Genomic DNA, 20,426 nt, shown 5'->3' with positions numbered 1-20,426 from the left:
CTTTGAGAGCAGAAATGTAGGAGCCATGCCACAAGATGCAAATCACTCATCAGCAGTAAGACTCAGAAGGCCAGAATAAATTCACAAAGAAATACAGAAATGAGCCACAAAAGTTCTGGGACAGAGTTTTATGGACAGATGAGACCAAGATAAACCTCTACCAAAGCGATGGATAGACCACAGTGTTGAAGAAAGGATCTGCTCATGATCTGAAACATACAAGCTCATCAGAGTCATGGCTTGGGCTTGCGTGGCTGCTTCTGGAATGGGCTGACTTATCTTTACTGATGATGTAACTCATGATGATAGCAGCAGAACGGATTCGGAAGTCTAGGGAAACATTCTGTCTGCCAAATTACAGAGAAATGCATTTAAACTAATTGAGAAAACCTTCATTGTGCTGCAAGACAATGACCCAAAACACAGTGCTAACACAACAAAGGACTTCATCAGGGGAAAAACTGGAGGGTTTTACACTGTTAAGTCAATCACCAGACTTTATCCCAATTGAGCATGCATTTCACCTCCTGAAGGCAAGACTGAAGTGAGAAACCTCTCCAAAACAAACAACAACTGTCAGAAGCTGCAGTACAAACCTGGAAAAGCATCACAAAAGAAGAATGCAACAGTTTGGTGATGTCAAGGGTTGCCAGCTTGTTGCAGTTACTGCAAGCAAGTAATATGAAACCAAATATTAAGTGCTATTTACTTTAATATTATCTGCTACAATACTTTTGCTCACCTATAAATTGGTTGACCTGCCACCAAACGTGCCATATTCTAAGTTAACACATCTACATGTAGATGTGTCAGAAAATATCAGGAAATGAAAGTTAAAATTCTGATACATCATCTCATATTCATCTTTTGATCTCAAACCCAAATGTCATCAGCGTATAACAAAAACAAAAGAACTGGCCTTGCCATTCCAATACTTTCAGAGGGGACTGTATGTAACCAAATGACCCACTTGGCCTGGAAGTCCTTCATTCAGTTCTAATGTACTAATGCAGAATTCAGCTTGCCAGGCTCCACCTAATAACTAAACATTAGAATTAGACACTACTGTTATCTGCAATTATTTGCAAGTACTTGCACTTTACTGCATTATCTGTCATTATTACTATTATTTACATCAGATTGTTATTTGTACATTATTGCTATTTGCACATCTGCATTTTTATCCACTGCATCATATTGCATGCATCATGCTGCTTACCATTACCTGTATACTGTTTATCTCAACTAACTGCACCATAATTCTTACTTATTCCATTTAACTTAATTGCTATTTGCATTACTGGAATGTATCATATTGTTTACCTGTACACTGTTAACTTATTGCACCATAACCTTGTTACCTCATTTTAACTTATTTGCTATTTGCACTACTGGTTGGATGCTAACTGCATTTCGTTGTCTCTGTACTTGTACTCTGACAATGACAATAAAGCTGAACCTAACCTAACCTAAAAACCACAATTACATATATCACCTTCCAGTCTTGTCTATAATAAAACTATAACTAATATTTGGTGGTTATGTCTTCTCTCAATTCAAATCTTCCCAAAACTCACCCATGTGGAAGAGACTGTGTTTGTGTGTTTACACACCTGAATTTAGAGAAAAGTTTCCCAAACAGGGATTGTAGTGGCAGCAGAAAAATGAGCACTGCCATACCCGCCAAGCACGAAGGTCCAATCTCCTGCCACAGAAGGCCAACAACAGCTGCAGCTTGCAGTGGCACCACCCACAGGAAGTGCAAGAAAATTGTCACCTGAAAAAAGAAGTGGTTATTAATAGAACTTAGACAAGATAGGATACAGTCATAAGAAAAACAAAGTACACCCTCCTTCATTCCTATATTTTTATTTATCGGGGCCTGAATTACAATAGTGTGGTCCTCACCATCTTCAAAATTCAGAAGCCAAGGATTCAGAAGGCAGGAAAAAATAAGTTCCTACTTCCACAGTCATTAAGAGAGTAATGAGCAGTCAGGTGTTACTAATAAAATGCACAAGATAGTTAATTATCAAGAAGTGTGACTACCTCTATAAAATAAAGAATTTTAGCAGTTTGGTGTTCTGGAGCAATCAGGTATGTGTCTACATCAGTCCAAGAAGAAAGAACATCAGCCCTGACCTCAGAGAAGCCATTACTGCTGCTCATCAATCTGGGATGGTTATAAGGCCGTCTCCAAACAATTCAGTCCAAGGTCAGACCATTTAATGCTCAGAAATATAAAGAAAAACCCAAGAGCTACATCATACGAGCTACACGCCTCTGCAAGCACATTAAATGTTTATGTTCATTATAGAACACTCAGAAAAAGACTGAACAAGTATGGCTTTCATGGAAGTGTGGCTAGGAAAAGCCACTTCTCTCCAGAAAGAATATGGCAGCACAATGTATATTTGCCCTCAAACATCCATGAACTTAAGCAATGTTGTAAAGAAGAGTGGTAAACGTTTACTTCAAGTTATTGATGATAAAGGTGGTTCTACAAGTTAATGAATTCTAGAGTGTACTTATGTTTTCTTACCTCGTTTGTGAAAATTGGTTTACGTTTTGGAAAAAATGACTACATATTGAAATCGGTTGTTTTTTTGTTGTCTCCTGAGGTTGTTTGTTTGTTTATAGAAGTTGGTGAGGACCACACAATTGTTATTTAGGCCTTAATAAATAAAAACATAGAATTGAAGGAAGGTGTACTTTCTTTTTCCCATGACTGTATTTGAAGCCCAAATTTTACATACACCTAAACCCTATTCAGATTTGATTAGTTTATCAGGGGTACAACTGTAATACAATTTTTTGTGTGTCCTCAGTGATAAAACTCGCATCCGGGTATCAATAAAATTACCACAGAAGCAAGGTTCTAGTGGGTTGTATTTTCTATGAACCCACACTTGTGTCATGTGCTCATATGATCTCTAAGGAATTGGCACTGATATAACTAGTAATTATTTAAGGAAAATAAAATTTGATGATTTTGTGCATATGTGAATATAAAATAAAGTTTTATACCTGAAGCTGCAATTATAATGGCTCTTTTAATCAGCCTGTGGGATCTCACTTTTCTTAACGATTTTATTTTTCTTCTCCTCCTGAAAATGCTTCCCAGATAGTGTGTATAGTCAAGCTTTATCACCCAGACCAAGTGTATGGTTGAGGGCCTCTTCTAAAGCATTCATTTTTCGTTTCACAATTCAGGAAGTGTATAATATCTAGGGAAAGGTCATTGATATGCTTGCTACGAGAATAAATACAGCAAGTACCAGCTAACAAACATCTTTTTTCCAACGTGAAGCATCTCTCATCTGCATAAAAAAAACACTGACATGTATCCGGATGGGACAAAAATCATCAGACGACCGCTGAGTTTGGTGAAAAACAGTAGGTAATTCAGTCTGTTTTTAAAAAAAAAAAAAAAAAAAAAAAAAAAAAACCCTGACATGTCCGATCCAGGGGGAAATAAAATCAGAGAAGCACCTAAATATGGAGAAAAAAAAAAAAAAAAAAGGTAAATTACCCTAGGGCCCCATGTAAATATAATCTGATCTAAATAGGGCTCTAGGCTAAAGATATTAAATTTATTCAAAGACAGCAATGTGAAAGTATTCACAGAGCCCCGACCTGAATCCCACAGAAAAGCTTGTGGAACACCATCCCAAGTGTTTGATTCAAGTTCAAGCAATTAAAAGCCAATACCAACAAATACAAACAAAGTATTTGTGAAGGTCTGACCCACTCAAAATCTGATGTAGTAAACAAAAGCTGAAATAAACCCATCTATTAGCTATTATTTAGAAATTAATGTAATTCCTAAATGGCTAATGCAATATTTTTGTTAACCCCCTTGAATTAAAGCTGAAAGTCTACACTTCAATCACATCTTGATTACTTCATTTCAAATCCACTGCAGTGGTATACAGAGGCAAAATTATGAAAATTGTGTCAAAGTCCAAACACTTACGGACCTGACTGTATATTAAGCTCAAAATATTACTCGTGCCTGAATGTGACTGTAAAATGCACACATTATCCATCAGTAAAGCAGATATATAGTGCCTTTACTCATCTTCTAATGTTACCAATATTAAAGCCACTGAATAATGTCACACGAAAGAACATGTTTTATCAATGTTTTTTTTCCCCCTCCTAAGTTATTTACACATAAGAAAACTAACTAATGTAAACCTCAACTTCATATAATTTGCATGGTTTACTGCACTTATTTATTTATTTATTTATTTTGGGGGGGTTCCCCGATTTTTCTAACATCATCAGGTTACAAACTACAGATCTGATAGAGCGCACGCTTTTCTGTTTAAATAAAATTGCTTATTTCTATTACATTTACAGCATTTAGCAGATGCCCTTATCCAGAGTGATTTACAGAAGTGCTTTGTAGTCTCCATAAAAATAATAATAATAAATAAAAAAAACATCCTCAGGATAGTTCACTAGGTCTGAGTATAACTGAAAAAATGTTGTAAAATCCAGTCATTTTATATTATTGAGATTAATTAAAGAATATAAAGAATAGAGAAAGTGAGCCAGCACAAACCCAAAAATTAAGAGAAAAAAAAAGGCTTTGAGTTTGACACATGATATAAGCAGTTCATTTAGAATCCGCATTTGGAATGAATCCACCCAGAGTGGTTAAAATATTTGCATGTGAACATAGCCAAGGAGCAACAGACAAAGATGTAACGACAAGTACCCCTGCAACAAAAACGAAAACGGTCAAAATTAGTTTAGCAATGTTTAGCAAAATCGGCCACTACACAGGAAAGCAAACAAAACCTAATCCAATGAAGTCAACAACAAAAGTTTTTATATAATTCCATTACCAGCCACACAAGCATGTCTTGACTTTTGTAACATGTTTTTGCACATGTGCGTTGGATTGAATCAGCCATAAACAGCCACAGGCACAGGCACACACACACACACACACACACACACACACACACACACTTTGTTGTTTCCCTGGGTCCAAAAGTCTGCTATTTTCTGAGTATGCAGTTTTTGTTAGTAAACTCTCTACTTTCATACATTCCATTCTCGCGGCATTCCATATTTCATGCCGATCAAATGAACAGCCTAGGAGGAGTTCAAAAGAGTATGTTTTTTCAGAAAATTCAAGGTGGGGGAAAATAATTTAGCCAAAATAATTTAAACCATATGACAAAAATATGCAGGACGAATCAGGAATTCTTCTGATATGTTTTACTCTATCAGATACACTTGTGGCAATATAAACCAAAAGGTAAATTTATTTATTATAGCACCCCTTTCAGGTGGGCTCGAATCATTTCACTGGCTAAGTAGGGGGTATTTGGTATCAGATATGGGACATAACCACCAAATTTGGTGGTGATAGCTCAGAGATAACCCTGTCTTATAGCTGTTTAAGTTACTTAAGCTCCACAATGCAATGACTGATTGGAATAAGGTGGCCATATTGTTTACAAATTCTTGTAATGATAATCTTGTTTTGATAATTCTTGAGCTCAGAGTTTGTTGACTAAGGTAACACCAAAACTGTGAACATACGGTAAAAATCCTAGGACAAGTTCTCAGAAGTAGATTTTGCATATTACGCAAATTAATCATAAATTTGGGAGGGCGAAGCTAAATGGTCCAAAAGGCAAAATTATAGGGGCTAAGGAAACAAAGCGTGGGAAAAATTCATTGTACAATAAATTTAAGAGATGTTTGTTTTTAAGTGCAAAAACATGAATAGCACCCCCAAGAGGCAAAGTTGTGTGAGACTGCATGAGTTACTAGGGGGCCCCTAGGGAGACCGAACTTTCAAGTTTCGTGACAGTACCTCAGTGTTCACTCTGTCAAATGCCTGCTGAAAACGTACTGGCAAGTGGTAGCCATGTTTATTAAGTAATCAGGTAATCATCAAATAGCCACTTACGGTTTAGCACAAAGATGCAGTATACCAAATTTCACCTTGATTGGGCTTACAGTTCCTGAGAAAAGGTTATCTGAATTTAGCCCCACCCTCTATGATTCTAAGGTAGGTTGCTGGGTGTGGTCATACATAGCCCCAGCCTCTATGTATGACCACACCCAGCAACCTACCTTAGAACCTTGTCCTGTATATGTGTTTCACGTTTTGTGTGAATCAGTGCAACTAGGCATGAGTTACAGCTGTTTAAGTAAATTATGCTATGCCTCCATAGAACTTACTGGCATATCAGCCAGACTGTTTACAAATGTCAAGATCTTTTCAATAATTACTGACGGGCACACAGAGTAGAGTGATGGAGTACCACCAGTTGACAGAGTCGCATGTCTGTAGTACCTACGGTCTACATGAGCAGTTTTGAAGTGGAAGAAGAAGAAGAAGAAGAAGAAGCCGCCTAACGAAAACAGGATTCCAAGCACTACATGCTTGGTCCCCTAATTACCCACCCACCAAGCAGTCCAGTTTAGACCACTTTTGATTCAAAGAGTGCTTCAAGAGTGGCTAGGGAAAGAAAGTTGGCATTAAATATCAAATTAAGATAATTAGAAAATGCCAGTTTTCTAAGTTACATACCTCATCAAATTTGTGGACGTCATTAGATAAAAGGTTGACAGTCTGTCCTGTGGTGGTCTTTCCCATAGCGACACTATTAAGGTACAATGCCTGAGAGAAAAAATTTTTTTTAAAGACTCCTTCATTGCATCTCGTTTAACATACAAATAAGATAATAAGAGGACCAATCATTTAGAATAGAAAGTATTATCATCTTTTGTTGTGATGATGTGACTCAAATGGCCAGTACAAAAACACACCTTCTTGTAAATCATGTGACACATGGCAATGCGAAATTTCATGCCAGCTCTCTGGACATGGAAGAAATAAAGATGGTGCATTAATGCGAGGATCAGTGTGGAGAGAGACACCCCAGCAGCATAGCCATAGGCCTCATATAGTGCATCCATGTCATTGGGATCACAGTTCTCAAAGTATTGAATAAGCTTGCCCAGAAACACTGGTTGCACCAACTTAATAGCTTCCTGTAAAGAGGGAGACAGAAGAGCTAAACAGAACAATACCATTTAACCCATTACTCATGATTTGTAGTACCTGATAACATTTGGTAATAAATAATGTCAGAATGACTGGTGAAGGAAAATGCAGTCAGGTCCATAAAAATTTGTACACTGACAATGTTATTTTAGCTGTCTACCACCGTATATTGGTGCTGAAATGAAATAATAAATATTTTTTAAATGTAATGATATTTTACATCCAAATCTGGTAAACGGTGTAGAAATTACATCACTTTTTTATGTGGTTCCCCCTTCCCCCACTTTTTAATGGACCAAAAGTATTTGGACAGTTGGCTACTCAGCTGTTTTATGGCTAGGTGTGTTATTCCCTGATTATTTCACTTACAGTAGCTATAATAAGTTTAAACATTCTCTTAAAACTGCAGGGTGATACAAACAATGAAACCAAGATAAATCTTTTTCTGTCTTTAATTTGATATACATTATATTGCCAAAAGTATGTGGACACCTGAACAATCACACGCACATTGTGCTTGTTGAACATCCTATTATAGAGTTAGTCCTCCATTTGATTACAATTACCTCCGCTCTTCTGGAAAGGCCTTCTACTAGATTTTGAAGCATTGCTGTTGGGATTTGTGCCCATTCAGCCACAAAAGCATTAGTGAGGTCACACACTGATGTTGGATTAGAAGGCCTGGCACACAGTCAGCATTTCAATTCATCCCAAAAGTGTTCAGTGGGTTTGAGGTCAGGGCTCTGTGTAGGCCACTCAAGTTCTTCCACACCAATCTTGGAAAATCCCAGATTTATGGACCTCAATTTGTGCACAGGGGTACCATCATGCTGGAACAGGTTTGGGTTAGACCCTGTTCACACCAGCCATTAACATGCTTCTTTGGTGATCAGATCACAAGTGGTCAGCGCTAAGTACAGGTGTGAACGTGGTCAAATGCAACTCGAAAATGCATCGTTATCCGATCACTCAAACCATATTCGGAAGTGGTCTAGGACGCATATGGCCTTGTCACATTTGTAATGTGAATGTGAATGCATCTTGAAGTGTCTCGGACAGCAACGAAGGACCAATTAACGGACTGTCATTACATATTTTTCCAGCTAGGGCAATCATTGCAAGACTGTTTGGAAATTGCGCTGAAAGGTAGAAATCTCTGTCGCTAAGCTAATGGAGAAACGCAATGCTATAACAGCAGACATGAAAGCAGTTGCTTTTCATTGCATCATTCATCATTTCATCTCTCATTGTTAATTTATAAGTTTTGTTAGCAGAGCACGTGATTAAAAAGTTTGAAACAGTGCATGCACGTACAGATAGGATTCGCTGGACATTTCTGCGATATGATATGATTCGCTGGACATAATTGCAGCAGAAGACTGACTAATAAATGTGCATGACAGCCTTTCTCCAGTGGTAACGGTGTATTAAATCCGATCACAAGTAGTCACCGAAGATGCATTCTTAATGCCAGGTGTGATCGGCTATGCGTTTCGGCTATCTACTTGTGATCCAATCACCCAGGAAGCATGTTAATGTCAGGTGTGAACGGGCCCTTAGTTCCAGTAGGGGAATTCATAACGCTACAGAATACAGAGTAATTCTAATTGAATTAGAGAGTAATTCTAATTGTGTGCTTCAAACTTCATGGCAACAGTTTGGGAAAGGACAATATATTGGTGTGATGGTCAGGTCACAACAAAGAACAATGTTTTAGGAAACAAAGAAATGTTTTAGGGAAAAAAAGGAAAAAAAATCTTACAACAGCATGGTTGCGTAAGCATGTACACCCCTTAACTACTAACTAACTCTGTTAAAGCACCTTTTGCTTGTAATACAGCACTCAAGTATTTGTGGATAAGAGTTTACCAACTAAGCACATCTTGTTTCGGCAATTTTATTCCACTCTTCCTTGCAAAAATCTATCAAAATGGAAGAGAATCGCCTATGCACAGCTCTCTTCAAAGTCATTCCACGGCTTTTGATAGGATTTAGATCTGGGCTCAGACCAGGCCATTCCAAAACAGTGATCATCTTCTTCTGAAGCCATTGTTGACTTGGATTTGTGCTTTGGGTTGTTATCATGCTGGAAGGTGAAATACTTATTTATTTCTGATACACCTCTGTATCTGAGGCCTGCATGTTTTGTGTCAAAAGAGATTGGTATGTGGAGACATCAATGATTTCCTTTATCTTGGTTAAAGCCCACGTTCCCACTGAAGAGATGCAACCCCACAACAAGATGCAGCCCCCACCATGATGTACAGTGGGTAAGGTGTTCTTTGGGTAACAAGCTATCTTGATTTCGCACCAAACATATCTTTTAGAATTATGCCCAAAACTACACTGATCAGCCATAACATTAAAACCACTGACAGGTGAAGTGAATAATATTATCATATCATTATCTCATTACGCTGGCACCCATCAAGGGGTGGGATACATTAGGCAGCATTAGCCCGTCTGGTCCGATCCCACAGAAGAGCTACTATAGCACAGATTCCTGAAAAAGTTAATGCTGGCTATGATAGTAAGGTTTCAGAACACACAGCGCATCACAGCCTGCTGTGTATGTGGCTGCATAGCTGCAGACTGGTCAGAGTGCCCATGCTGATCCGTGTTCACTGCTGAAAGTGTCTACAATTGCCACAAGAGCATCAGAACTGGACCACAGAGCAATGGAAGAAGGTAGTCTGATGAATCATATTTTCTTTTACATCATGTAGGCAGCCGGGTGCATCGCTTACCTGGGAAAGAGATGGCACCACAATGCACTACGGGAAGAAGGCAAGCTGACAGAGGCAGTGTGACGCCCCTTAAACTTCAGAGATCTTGTGGAGTCCATGCCTTGATGGGGGACCCACACAATATTTGGCAGGTGAGAAAGGACTTCTATCTAACCACCCCATAGCCCAGACAATGTGAAGAATACAAGAGGTTGTTGTCACATGCAGGTAGTGACTAGTATTTGCTAGATATTCCTGCAAGTTGTTTAATGTTGCTGTAGGTCTCTTGGTAGTTTTTGTCTTGTCCTTTTTTAAATTTTGGAGGGACATCTTGTTCTTGGTAATGTCACTGTGGTATTTTCTCCACTTATTGTTGATAGCCTTCATAGTGTTACATGGTACATCAAATGTTTTGGAAATTCTTTTGTACCCCTCAGCTGATCAATATCTTTCGACAGTGAGATCCCATACATGCTTTGCAAGCTCTCTGCACACCAATCAGCAGTCAGATGAAACCAAGAAAAGGTCAAGAAAATCCTATAGGAAAAAAATTATCTTCATTTGGGGTTAATCAGAATCACTTCATTGATGCCAGGTGTAGGATAATTACTTTTGAACATGAGTTTGAATGCGACTGATTAATTCTGAACACACTCATATGCCCCATTTTAAGTTTGAGTGTGCACACTAACGCAACCAGGTTATTGTAAGTTTTCACTCGATTTTTGTTGGTTGCTACATCACATTAAAGGTGGAAAAAGATCTGACATGATGTGTTTTGGTTTCATTTTTTATAGCATGATAAACTGCAGTTTTAAAAGGAGTGCGTAGACTTTTTATATCTCCATACAGCTGTCATTGCCAGTGAAGTAAGCCATCATTAGGCTGAAAAATCAAATGGCTTGGGCATGTATGTCTGCCAATGAAATTGGATTCCTCTTATATATAATGATGATGTGACTGCTGATGAATTTTTAAGTGTATAGGGCATATTATCTGCTCAGATTCAGTCAAATACTTCAAAATTGATTGGCACATGGCTCAGGCAGACAATGACCTAATGTATACTTTAAAGGCAACCCAAGACATTTTAAAGGCAAAGAAGTGGAATGTTCTGCAATGGCCAAGTCCTTTACCTGACCTTTTCACATTTCACTTGCTGAAGGCAACACTGTAGGCAAAACACCCCAAGAACAAGCAGGAACTGAACACAGCTGCCAAAAATACTGACCAGAGCACCACCAGGGAAGAAACCCAGTGTTTGGTGATGTCTAGGGGTTCCAAACTTCAGGCAGTCATTGATTGCACACAAAAAAAAAAAAAAAAAAAAAGGTTTAGTCAATGATTATGCTAGTTTTTCCCTATTATTTTTGGTCCCTTAAAAAGAGTGGGGCAACATATAAAAAGTGCTGTAATTCCTACACTGTTCACCTGATTTGGATGTAAATACCTTCAAATTAAATCTGAAAGTCTTTATCTTTTCTCATTCTATATGGACTCATATTCATTATTTAATTTCAACTCCAATATACTGTGGTAGGCAGCTAAAATAACAATAACTTTGTCAATGTCCAAATATTTATGGACCTGATTGTATGTGTTGAAATTTGTATTAGAGCAAAGTTTGTGCCCCAAACACAAAAGGCAACTGTGCCTAAAAGTTATGCTTTCTTATGCTTAGAAAAATGCTCTGTGTACCTCAATAAGAGTGAATATGCCCAAGATGGTATATGACTTCCAATAACACTTGATAATGGCTTTGGTAAGTTTAGGAGTTCTGAGTTCTTTAGTTGCCATCTCCACTTCATGGTCCCAATAGCTGAGAGAAAGAGATTCAGATATTATTCTTATGCCTTGTTATGCTTGAACAGTATGTAGGTTTTTAAAAGCACACATTTCTTCTCCATTATATCATGTGGAACTCAAACATATCCCAGTATTTACAGTTAATTAAAAATGACCTGAATAAAAAAAAAAAAAAACTTTTAATTTTCTGTGCTTTACATTAGGTTTTGATCTCTTGACAGTGAAAATAAATTCCCATTTAGTGACAGTAACCTTCTGAGTTTAAAAAAAAAAAAAAAAAAAAAGAAACTTGCATCACACAGACAAAATCTGCTGCTCATCACATGATAAAACCAAACTGCACTGCACAGTACACTATGAACTGTGGTAGATACATAACTCATCTCATGATGTTAGCTGTAATGATCACAGGGAATTGAAATAATTATTTAAATAATTATTCAATAATTTGCCTCATAAAAAGATTCTGCAGATATAAGTATCCTAACCAGCTATTGTATGCAAAACATGGACACACAAGGCCACTGATACAAAGCACTATGCCTATATAGCACCCCTGGTTCTATACCAGTAATCATTAGCACATCAGTTTAAGGACAGAAATTTAGGTTAAACCTAAACTATCTGGATGAGAAAGTGAGAAGTTAATTTCTTTCCGTTCTTGTTAACTGGTTTTACTAGTAGCCAGTTGTTGTGGAGTATTTAATGCAATCTGAGTACTTACTTCCCTCTTAATCCTTAAAGTAAACTTTATTTGTGACCTCCATTTGCAATGGAAAAAAGATACAGGAAATAAGTGCAAAATAGGGAGGCTGAACTAGTAGTCTGACTTGAGCATAATTTCAAGTTAACTAAGAAAGTAAGAAAAGGAAGTTGTTAATAGTGAACATTACAGCTCCAGTTCTTGTCTATGATTCAAAATTATTTTATCTTTTTAAACTGATCCACGGTGTCATTATAAAGTGTCACATCTGCCTTAGGCTTCCATTATTAAGCAAATATGTTATAAAGCACTAAATACAAACAGGAGCTGCACGTTCTGAGTGTTCTGATTGTATTTTGTGTATTTTGCAATCCGATCAAATATGCATTCTCAGGATTGTATTTTAGTAGTTAACTAGATTAACAGCTAACATTGTTACCATTCGAAATGTGTGAAGCTGGACTTCTTTCTAAGACTGAAGCATGATGACAAGATGGCTCTGAAAATTCTCACCAAATTAGACCCACAGGCAACTTTCAGCTGCTCCGGAATGTCATGTTTAACAGTATTTTTTTCCGGGCCATAACTAATTTTTTTATTTTTGACTTTAAAAACCTTATGCATTGCCAATTTAGCTTAAAGCAACACCATTCATACGCTTTGTTGTAAACCATAGCTAGTCAGCTTTTGTTTGATAAACTTGGTTTAACAGTTGTTTGTCAGTGTGTGAACAGCATGTTTGGATTTAGCAGCTAGAATGTAAACTAGCATTTGTAGCATTTAGTTATTATTTACTGACCACCCTATCAAATCGTATGCCCTATCTGACAGTGCTGGGGCCAGTTTTTCCTCAATCTAATGTGGCTGTCCACAGGTTTGTTATGTATCAGCAGAACAGGCTATATGATCAGCATTGGTTACAATTACGTGTGCTTTGTTTATTGCTACAATTAGAAATAAGCTATCGAAAAAGTATCATTTTGGTCAGTTGTGTATTGAAGAAGAGGGATGTCATATATAAAACCCTCTAGCTCAAAAATTTCAAAGGGCAAAGTGCAAATCCAGGCCACAGCTGATTTTATTACACGATTCACTCAAAAAAAAAAAAAAAAAAAAAAAAAAAAATACTGTTTATGTTAGTTAATTATTTAAACTGTTGGGGTAATAATACGAATGTTAGGTTAAAGTTTGTTTAAAAAAAAACTGATAAAAATTAAACTGCTTTTCAGAGATGGTATGCAGTGTACAGGACTTATTATTCTTTTAATACAAATATCCAAACTCACATGCTATTTTCTTTTTTTTTTTCAAGATTTTTTCTTTAAAGAAATCCTAAACTGTTCTCTATTTAATACTGATCCCCCTTTTCCTTCATTCATTCTGTAGCGAAACACAATAATTTTTTTTCTTGCCACTTACATTATGTGCATGTATGAAAACAGATACCTATGTGACCACCTATGTACAGTCATGGGAAAAGAAAGTACATCGTACTTCAATTTTATGTATTTATTTAGCAGGGCCTTTGTTTTTTTTTTTTTTTTTTTTTCTGCAACTGCAATTACAGTTGTTCAGTTGTCTTGCTTGTAATCAGGCATACAGATGTCCTGTATGTTGCAGCATGGTCCCAGAGACATTTCAGAGAGTTTACATCTCAGTGTGCACATGTATATGGGTGGGATGACAATAAAATTGACAAGTTGAAAACAAATTGTGCACATGTACAGTACTATGCAAAAGTCTTAGGCACATGCAAAAAATGCTGCAGTGCAAAGATGCCTTCAAAAATCATGAAACTAAATGTCTCTACATTAAAAAAAATACTATAAAGAGCAGTAAACAGTAATAAATGAAACGAAGTCAATATTTGGTGTGACGATCATTCGCTTTAAAGAAAAAAATAGTAGTCTCAGGTACAATTTGTACAGTTTTATAAGGAATTTATTTAGCTTTACTGAGCATCTTGCAGAAGCAGCCACAGTTCTTCTGGAGACTTTGTCATACTTGCTTCTTATTTTTGCAGCAAAACCCAGCAGCCTTCATTATGTTTTTTTGTCTGAAAAGTGGTCTCTTATGTAATACGCTGCTTTCTTTACTGACATACAAACATAAAATTGACAAGTTGAAAACAAATCATATAATACATAGTGTAATGTATTATACTACTAGAATTCTGGACTAGAATAATCAGTCCTAGTACAAGACTGTCTAATGGTCTATGGCCTGGTATATCCTTCTACATCTGCATATTTGTGTATATGTGAGGGAATTGAGTACAGGTATACAGTCATGGGGGAAAAGAAAGTACACTCTCCTTCAATTCTTTTTATTTATTTAAATAAGAATTGTGTGGTCCTCACCAACTTCTATAAACAAACAAACAAATAACCTAAGCTAGCCACAAAAAAAAAACAAAAACAAAAAAAAAAAACAACAGATTTCAAAATGTGGTCAATTTTTTTCCAAAAGGTAAACCAACATTCAGAAACCAGGTGGGAAAAAATATCTACACCCTACCTAATTCCATAAGCGTTAAGAGAGTAATTAGCAGCAAGGTGTTACTAATGAAATGTGCAAGATTAGTTAATAATCAAGAAGTGTGACAACCTCTACAAAAGCAAAACTTTTTTCCAGTTTGGTGTTCTGGAACACTCAGGTGTGTGTCTACATCAGGCCAAGAAGAAAGGACATCAGCCATGACCTCAGAGAAACAACTGTTGCTGCTCATAATTCTGGGAAGGGTTATAAGGCCATCTCCAGACTATTTGAAATTCATCATTCTACAGTGAAAAGGATTCCTACTGGAGAGCCTTCAAGACAGTTGCCAATCTTCCCAGGAGTGGGTGTCCCTGCAAATTCAGTCCAAAGATACTGTATAAAGAAAAACCCTACATCATGTAACCTACAGGCACATTGTGTTTATCTTCATGACAGCACAATCAGAAAAAGACTGAACAAGTAGGGCTTTCACAGATGTTTGGCTAGGAAAAAGAACAATATCCTTTGGACAGATGAGACCAAGGTGGAGATGTTTGTTCTTCATGCAAAGTACCATGTTTGGTGAAAACCCAAGCACACCAGCAAAACAACATCTAAATGGCTAATGAGGAAATATTTCTAGGTGTTGGAATGGCCAAGTCAAAGTACAGACCTCAACCCCATTGAGATTCTGCGGTGGGATCTTAAGAGAGGTGTGCATAAACAAATGCCCTCAAACATCCATTAACTGAAGCAATGTTGTAAAGAAGAGTGGATTGACATTTCTCCAAAACAATGTGAGAGACTGATAAACCGATTTCGATAAACAGAAATGTTTACTTCAAGTTATTGTTGCTAAAGGTGGTTCTACATGTTACTGAATTAATTATAGGGTATACTTATTGTTTCACCTCCTTGTTTCTGAATTATATTCAGAAGGTTATACCAGGCCATAGACCATTAGACAGTCTAGTACTAAGACTGATGATTCTAGTCCAGAATACTAATAACATAATACATTATTTATTATGCGATTTGTTTTCAACTTGTCAATTTTATTGTCATCCCTACTATATACATGTGCACACTGAGATGTAAACTCTCTGAAATGTCTCCAGGACCATGCTGCAACATAAAGGACATCTGTACACCTGATTACAAGCAAGACAACTGTACAAATATAATTGCAGTTGCAGTAATAAATAAAGAAATAAAGAAAGAAAGAAAGAAAGAAAGAGATATTGAGCACAATACAACAAATATACAGGACAGCGTAGGCAGTGAAAATCAGCATGAGGATGTTAGGCTACATCATTTTGCATAGCTGACCAAACTGACAGCACAAGTTGCATGACTTTGTAAGCTCCCATATATAAACATGTAGGAGAATGTAGTATGAATATATGAGTAGATATATGATCTGGAAAGGCAGTTTTGTAACTGTGAACTGTAGAGTACAGTGAAATGGGGCATACTAGACACACATGGACATACTTATCAATGGTTAAAGCTTGGGTGACCTGTACTTTGAGATTTGCATTTTTATGATTTTTACATACCATTTAAGTTCCTCCCCCAGTCTCTTGGAGCCATCTGCAGGAAGTAGTTTGTACATGTCATCTTCCTCAAGTCTTCGTCTGTATCCAATGCGAAACAGAGGATTTAGCCAACTGACCAAATGGAGAAATGAGAGAAAACAGCATTATTTTCCAAAATTTCTAGACCACTGGATTACATTACTTTCACAAGTATTATGTAAGAAAGCACACTCAATACAAGCTGAAAGCAATTAACCGCTATAAACCCAAGGTTAACAGGATATTAACTCAGACTTTGGCTCTATTCAGAATACACCATGGAAGTCTTTGATACCAAGACCAAAAGGAAACGGGTGTGTTTGAGTTACCTGTTAATATTCCTAGCCAAAGAAAACAAATGTGGACAATAGGTAACTGACACAAATCCCGACACTGGAAACTCACTGCATGTGACAAGTCATAGGTCAAATCACCTTCGGAAGGAAAGGCTGGTTTACGAACAATGTATTGAAATAGGAATTTACGCACTGTCCTTCTGACTCACAATTCAGCATACTGTGTGTTAGTAGCTTGTAGTGTTTCAAGCACAAACGCTGAGAATTCAGAGGAGACCAACAACCAAATAAGCTACTTATACAGTCTGCCCACACAGTCTGGCTGGGACATAACTGCCTCTAGGCATTCATCATCGAGTTGCTGATTTAATTCTGAAACTCAAGGAACCACTTTCAAACACTTAAATGTCCCCAGCAACTAACATCAAAGTGACTTTGAAAGCGAGGATAGTGGAGTGCTTCCCCATCTGTCTAAAACAGAAGTACAGCCGGCTACTTTCATCGCCCTTATACTAATCTGGCTAGCTCGCATTCTAGCTAGTTAGGTTACTTTTGATTATTCTAAGCAGACCTTTACAGACACCACACGTGTCTCGAGCAGAGACGAGTTGAATGCTTCCCTTTTAGCTGTTAAAGATCCCGCCATCTAAAGTGTTAGCTATGCCTGTTGCTGTACTAGCATACTTACCAGAAAAGTATCTGAGAAAATATATTTGCCGAGGCAGCCGGATTAGTCCTCGCATCTTTCCCTACTGGCTCCATAAACGACTAGCAATTAATTTTCTTGATATTCAGCTTTGCACAATGCTAGTACTAGTGCAATACTACTCAGTTCACTCGGGGAAAAACACCTTCAGCTCTTGTGTAACTACAGTAACACGCACATGATATCGACCAGATGACTGCTGTGGAGAGTCTGTGGCTTCATATTCAGTAAACGCCCAGTTTACCCATGACGACGACGCAGCCATTGGTTAACAGACTTAACTCGGACTTAACTACAGAGTTACACATCTTGTAACAAGGTTAGCTTAGGTAATGAATAGGCAAAATACATAATAATACAAAAACACTCCTAATATCGTATCCCAGATAGCAAACTGACACAGTATCAAGGTAGAACAGATGATCTCTCGCCCTGATCCAACATCTTTTACCTCACAGAAGTCATACTGAATCAAATATCGCACACGTCATTGAAAACAAACCTAAAAGCTGTAACTGGTTTGCTTACAGCACGATGTTACACAATCAACCAGAAAAACAATTTTCTAGTTGTTTTTAAAATCTCAAATACTTAAATAGAAAAATCTACCTATATATGCAATAATTTATAAACACACATCACATTCAGTTACTCACTGTTTTATTTATACAAAATATAAATTTACAAACATCTTTAGAATAAACTTTCTACAGTATATAAATCTTAAAACTAAATAGATCACAAATAGATTTATAAAATACATTATAGGCTAATATAACTATTCTCAAATTTCCAGATTAAGATGAAAAATGAAACTTGTCACACTTATTAATATACACACTATACCAAACCTGTATGACTTATCTTCTGCGGGACACAAAAGGAGATGTATTGCAGAAGGATAAGAGACTTATAGCCTCAGGTAACATTCACTATCATAGCATCTTTTTTCTATAAAATAAATGAATGGTGAGTGAGACTGAATACTCTGTCTCCTATTGTGTTCCACAATGCAGACATACAGGTGTGGAACACTGGTGTTAGTAGATGACAGTATTTTTTAAACTATACCTCACACAGTAGGCACTTTATAAAGAAATGTTACCCTTGAAAATAGAACACAGAGAAATATAGTAGATAAATTGTTTTCCTTTGCAATTATCATTTATTTCTGAAGTAAGGCAACTTCTTTGCTCTTGCAATATTCAGTTGGTTATGTCCCTTTGTTATGTTTCCATACATCTAATTCTGAAGAGAACTTGGTAGTAACCAGCCATCCATACAAGGCAGAGAGAAGTCTGGTGTGGTGTTCTAGGTTACTTGTTTCTCTTGTTTCGAAGGTTCTTTGGAAATGCACCTGAAAGACAAAGTATCAAATGTAAATTACAAGGACAATAAAAAATGAAAAATCATGGGATTTTGTTGGTTAAAATAAGCAACATCTCAAATTGAGTGGAAAAATTGTCCCGTTTGTCAGAGTTTGCATATATTCCAAGTCCTCTGAAGTCATATAATAGCTTTGTGTGAGAAACAGAATGCATTTTAAGTTGTTATTCACTGATAGACTTTTGCATCTTTTTGAAGCTTCAAAGCTCCCTGAAATTACATGGGAAGGAGTGGCAGTACAAATCTTCAGAATAACACATTTTGGGTTCCACAGAAGAAAGTAAGTCATATAGGTCTATTCCAACCTGAATGAAAATGCATTTTTTCATATTAAACAGAACTTGGAGAATTATTGGCAGGTGATGGTGCTTGAGACATCAATGGTCATTCAATGTTTCTGTGAAATAAAGACTAACAATTTTGAGGCGTGAGATTAAAAACACACCAAAAGTTACTACAATGTAAAATATTTTCATCTATTTAAGTTTCAGGTTTATTCTCATGTGCATAAAGAGTGCTTTAAGCATCTGTACACAATGAAATTTTTGTGCTACAGCTGCACACTCCTACCCAGACACAGTGCAAAAATGATAATGGTAGTACAAAGGTAACAATCTGTATACACTGAACACAGACAAAAGACCGGGTAAGATTATTAATGTGCTCCAAGTACTTGTATGCAGTCAGAAAGTGACATAGTGGGAGATAGAAAATAGTAATAAACTGTAAACACTGTATTTAAAAATATATGATAAATCAACATTAACTTACAAAGTCGACTTCGCCTTTTGCTCACGTCTGCCCTTAGGTAGATTACATATTGTCAGCAGCTTATTGTCTGTCACATTAATGCCTGGTAGGCTGTTGGGCTTATGAATATTAATCGCGTTGTATGCGTTCATGCGAACTGATTTGCTGACATCAAAACGCAGACGGTGAGTGTTAGCCAATGGGATTGCCGCTTGCGCATCAGTTCCGTGCACTGCTGAACCAACCAGCTGACAGAGGCTTCTGTATTAAAGCCTTCGTTTTACGCGAAAGGCTAAATTTTCTCCCTCGCATTCCGATTAATCAAAATAATCTTTTTAAAATGTAATTATTATTTCTCTAAATGTGAGCGGAACATGCCTATCCCCAGTTATAAAGGTTGCTATGCACCTGGCCATACACCATCGCAGCCATGCGCGAGCGTCATGGAGCTTTTGAGAAAGGCATTAACAGAGTTAAGGCATTAACAGAGTTTTTTGGCTCATTTCCACTCGAAATGACCCTACAATCTTAAAGTTTAGAAAATAGTAAAGTTATAAAGTGATAAATATGAAGTTAATCGTTTTGAAGTTGCCAATTTAAATAATTAAAAAGGTTTCAAAATTTACCTCAGAGTTACGTCAGTAGTCAGGTATCAAGTGTCAGTATCAGGTGTCAGGTATCAAGTGTCAGTATCAGTTGTCAGGTGTCGGGTGTCAGATATCAGAAGTCAGACACCTTCTGACCAATCAGATTCGAGCATTCAATCACTCTGTGTTATAAGTCTTTAAATTGTGTTATTTCTTGCCAGGATGTTGTTTAATACAGATTGGTTTACAATAGTAGGCCTGTATCTAATGTAAATCATCCATTTTGCATTTTGTGTTTCAAATTTAATTCGCAATAAAAAGCCATCTTTGCGTGTGGTACGAGACAGCTACGCTAACATATAATGAAGTATA

At 36.9% G+C, this 20,426-nt stretch overlaps 1 protein-coding gene across 5 annotated transcripts in view; it reads right to left on the bottom strand.

Moving 5' to 3' along the window:
• Positions 1-17,563, bottom strand: part of abcc4 (ATP-binding cassette, sub-family C (CFTR/MRP), member 4) — a 57,033-nt gene extending 39,470 nt beyond the window's left edge. The window contains exons 1-7 of one of the 5 annotated variants that reach the window (XM_053229642.1): positions 17,314-17,563; positions 16,312-16,422; positions 11,464-11,584; positions 10,907-11,050; positions 6,802-7,026; positions 6,563-6,652; positions 1,614-1,777 (exon numbers count right to left, since the gene is read on the bottom strand). In XM_053229642.1, the coding sequence (XP_053085617.1) occupies positions 1,614-1,777; positions 6,563-6,652; positions 6,802-7,026; positions 10,907-11,050; positions 11,464-11,584; positions 16,312-16,422; positions 17,314-17,387 (929 nt within the window). In that variant the 5' untranslated portion in view covers positions 17,388-17,563. Of the gene's footprint in view, positions 1-1,613; positions 1,778-6,562; positions 6,653-6,801; positions 7,027-10,906; positions 11,051-11,463; positions 11,585-16,311; positions 16,423-17,313 lie in introns of those variants that run through there. The other 4 variants (XM_026933186.3, XM_053229645.1, XM_053229646.1 and 1 more) reach the window with 4 other exon arrangements.
• Positions 17,564-20,426: the final 2,863 nt, after the last annotated feature.

This window comes from Pangasianodon hypophthalmus, chromosome 2 (assembly GCF_027358585.1).
Source record: "Pangasianodon hypophthalmus isolate fPanHyp1 chromosome 2, fPanHyp1.pri, whole genome shotgun sequence".
Classification (NCBI taxonomy): domain Eukaryota; kingdom Metazoa; phylum Chordata; class Actinopteri; order Siluriformes; family Pangasiidae; genus Pangasianodon; species Pangasianodon hypophthalmus.
The sequence above is the reverse complement of the archived record's forward strand: the minus strand, read 5'-3'. Positions and strand labels throughout refer to the sequence as shown.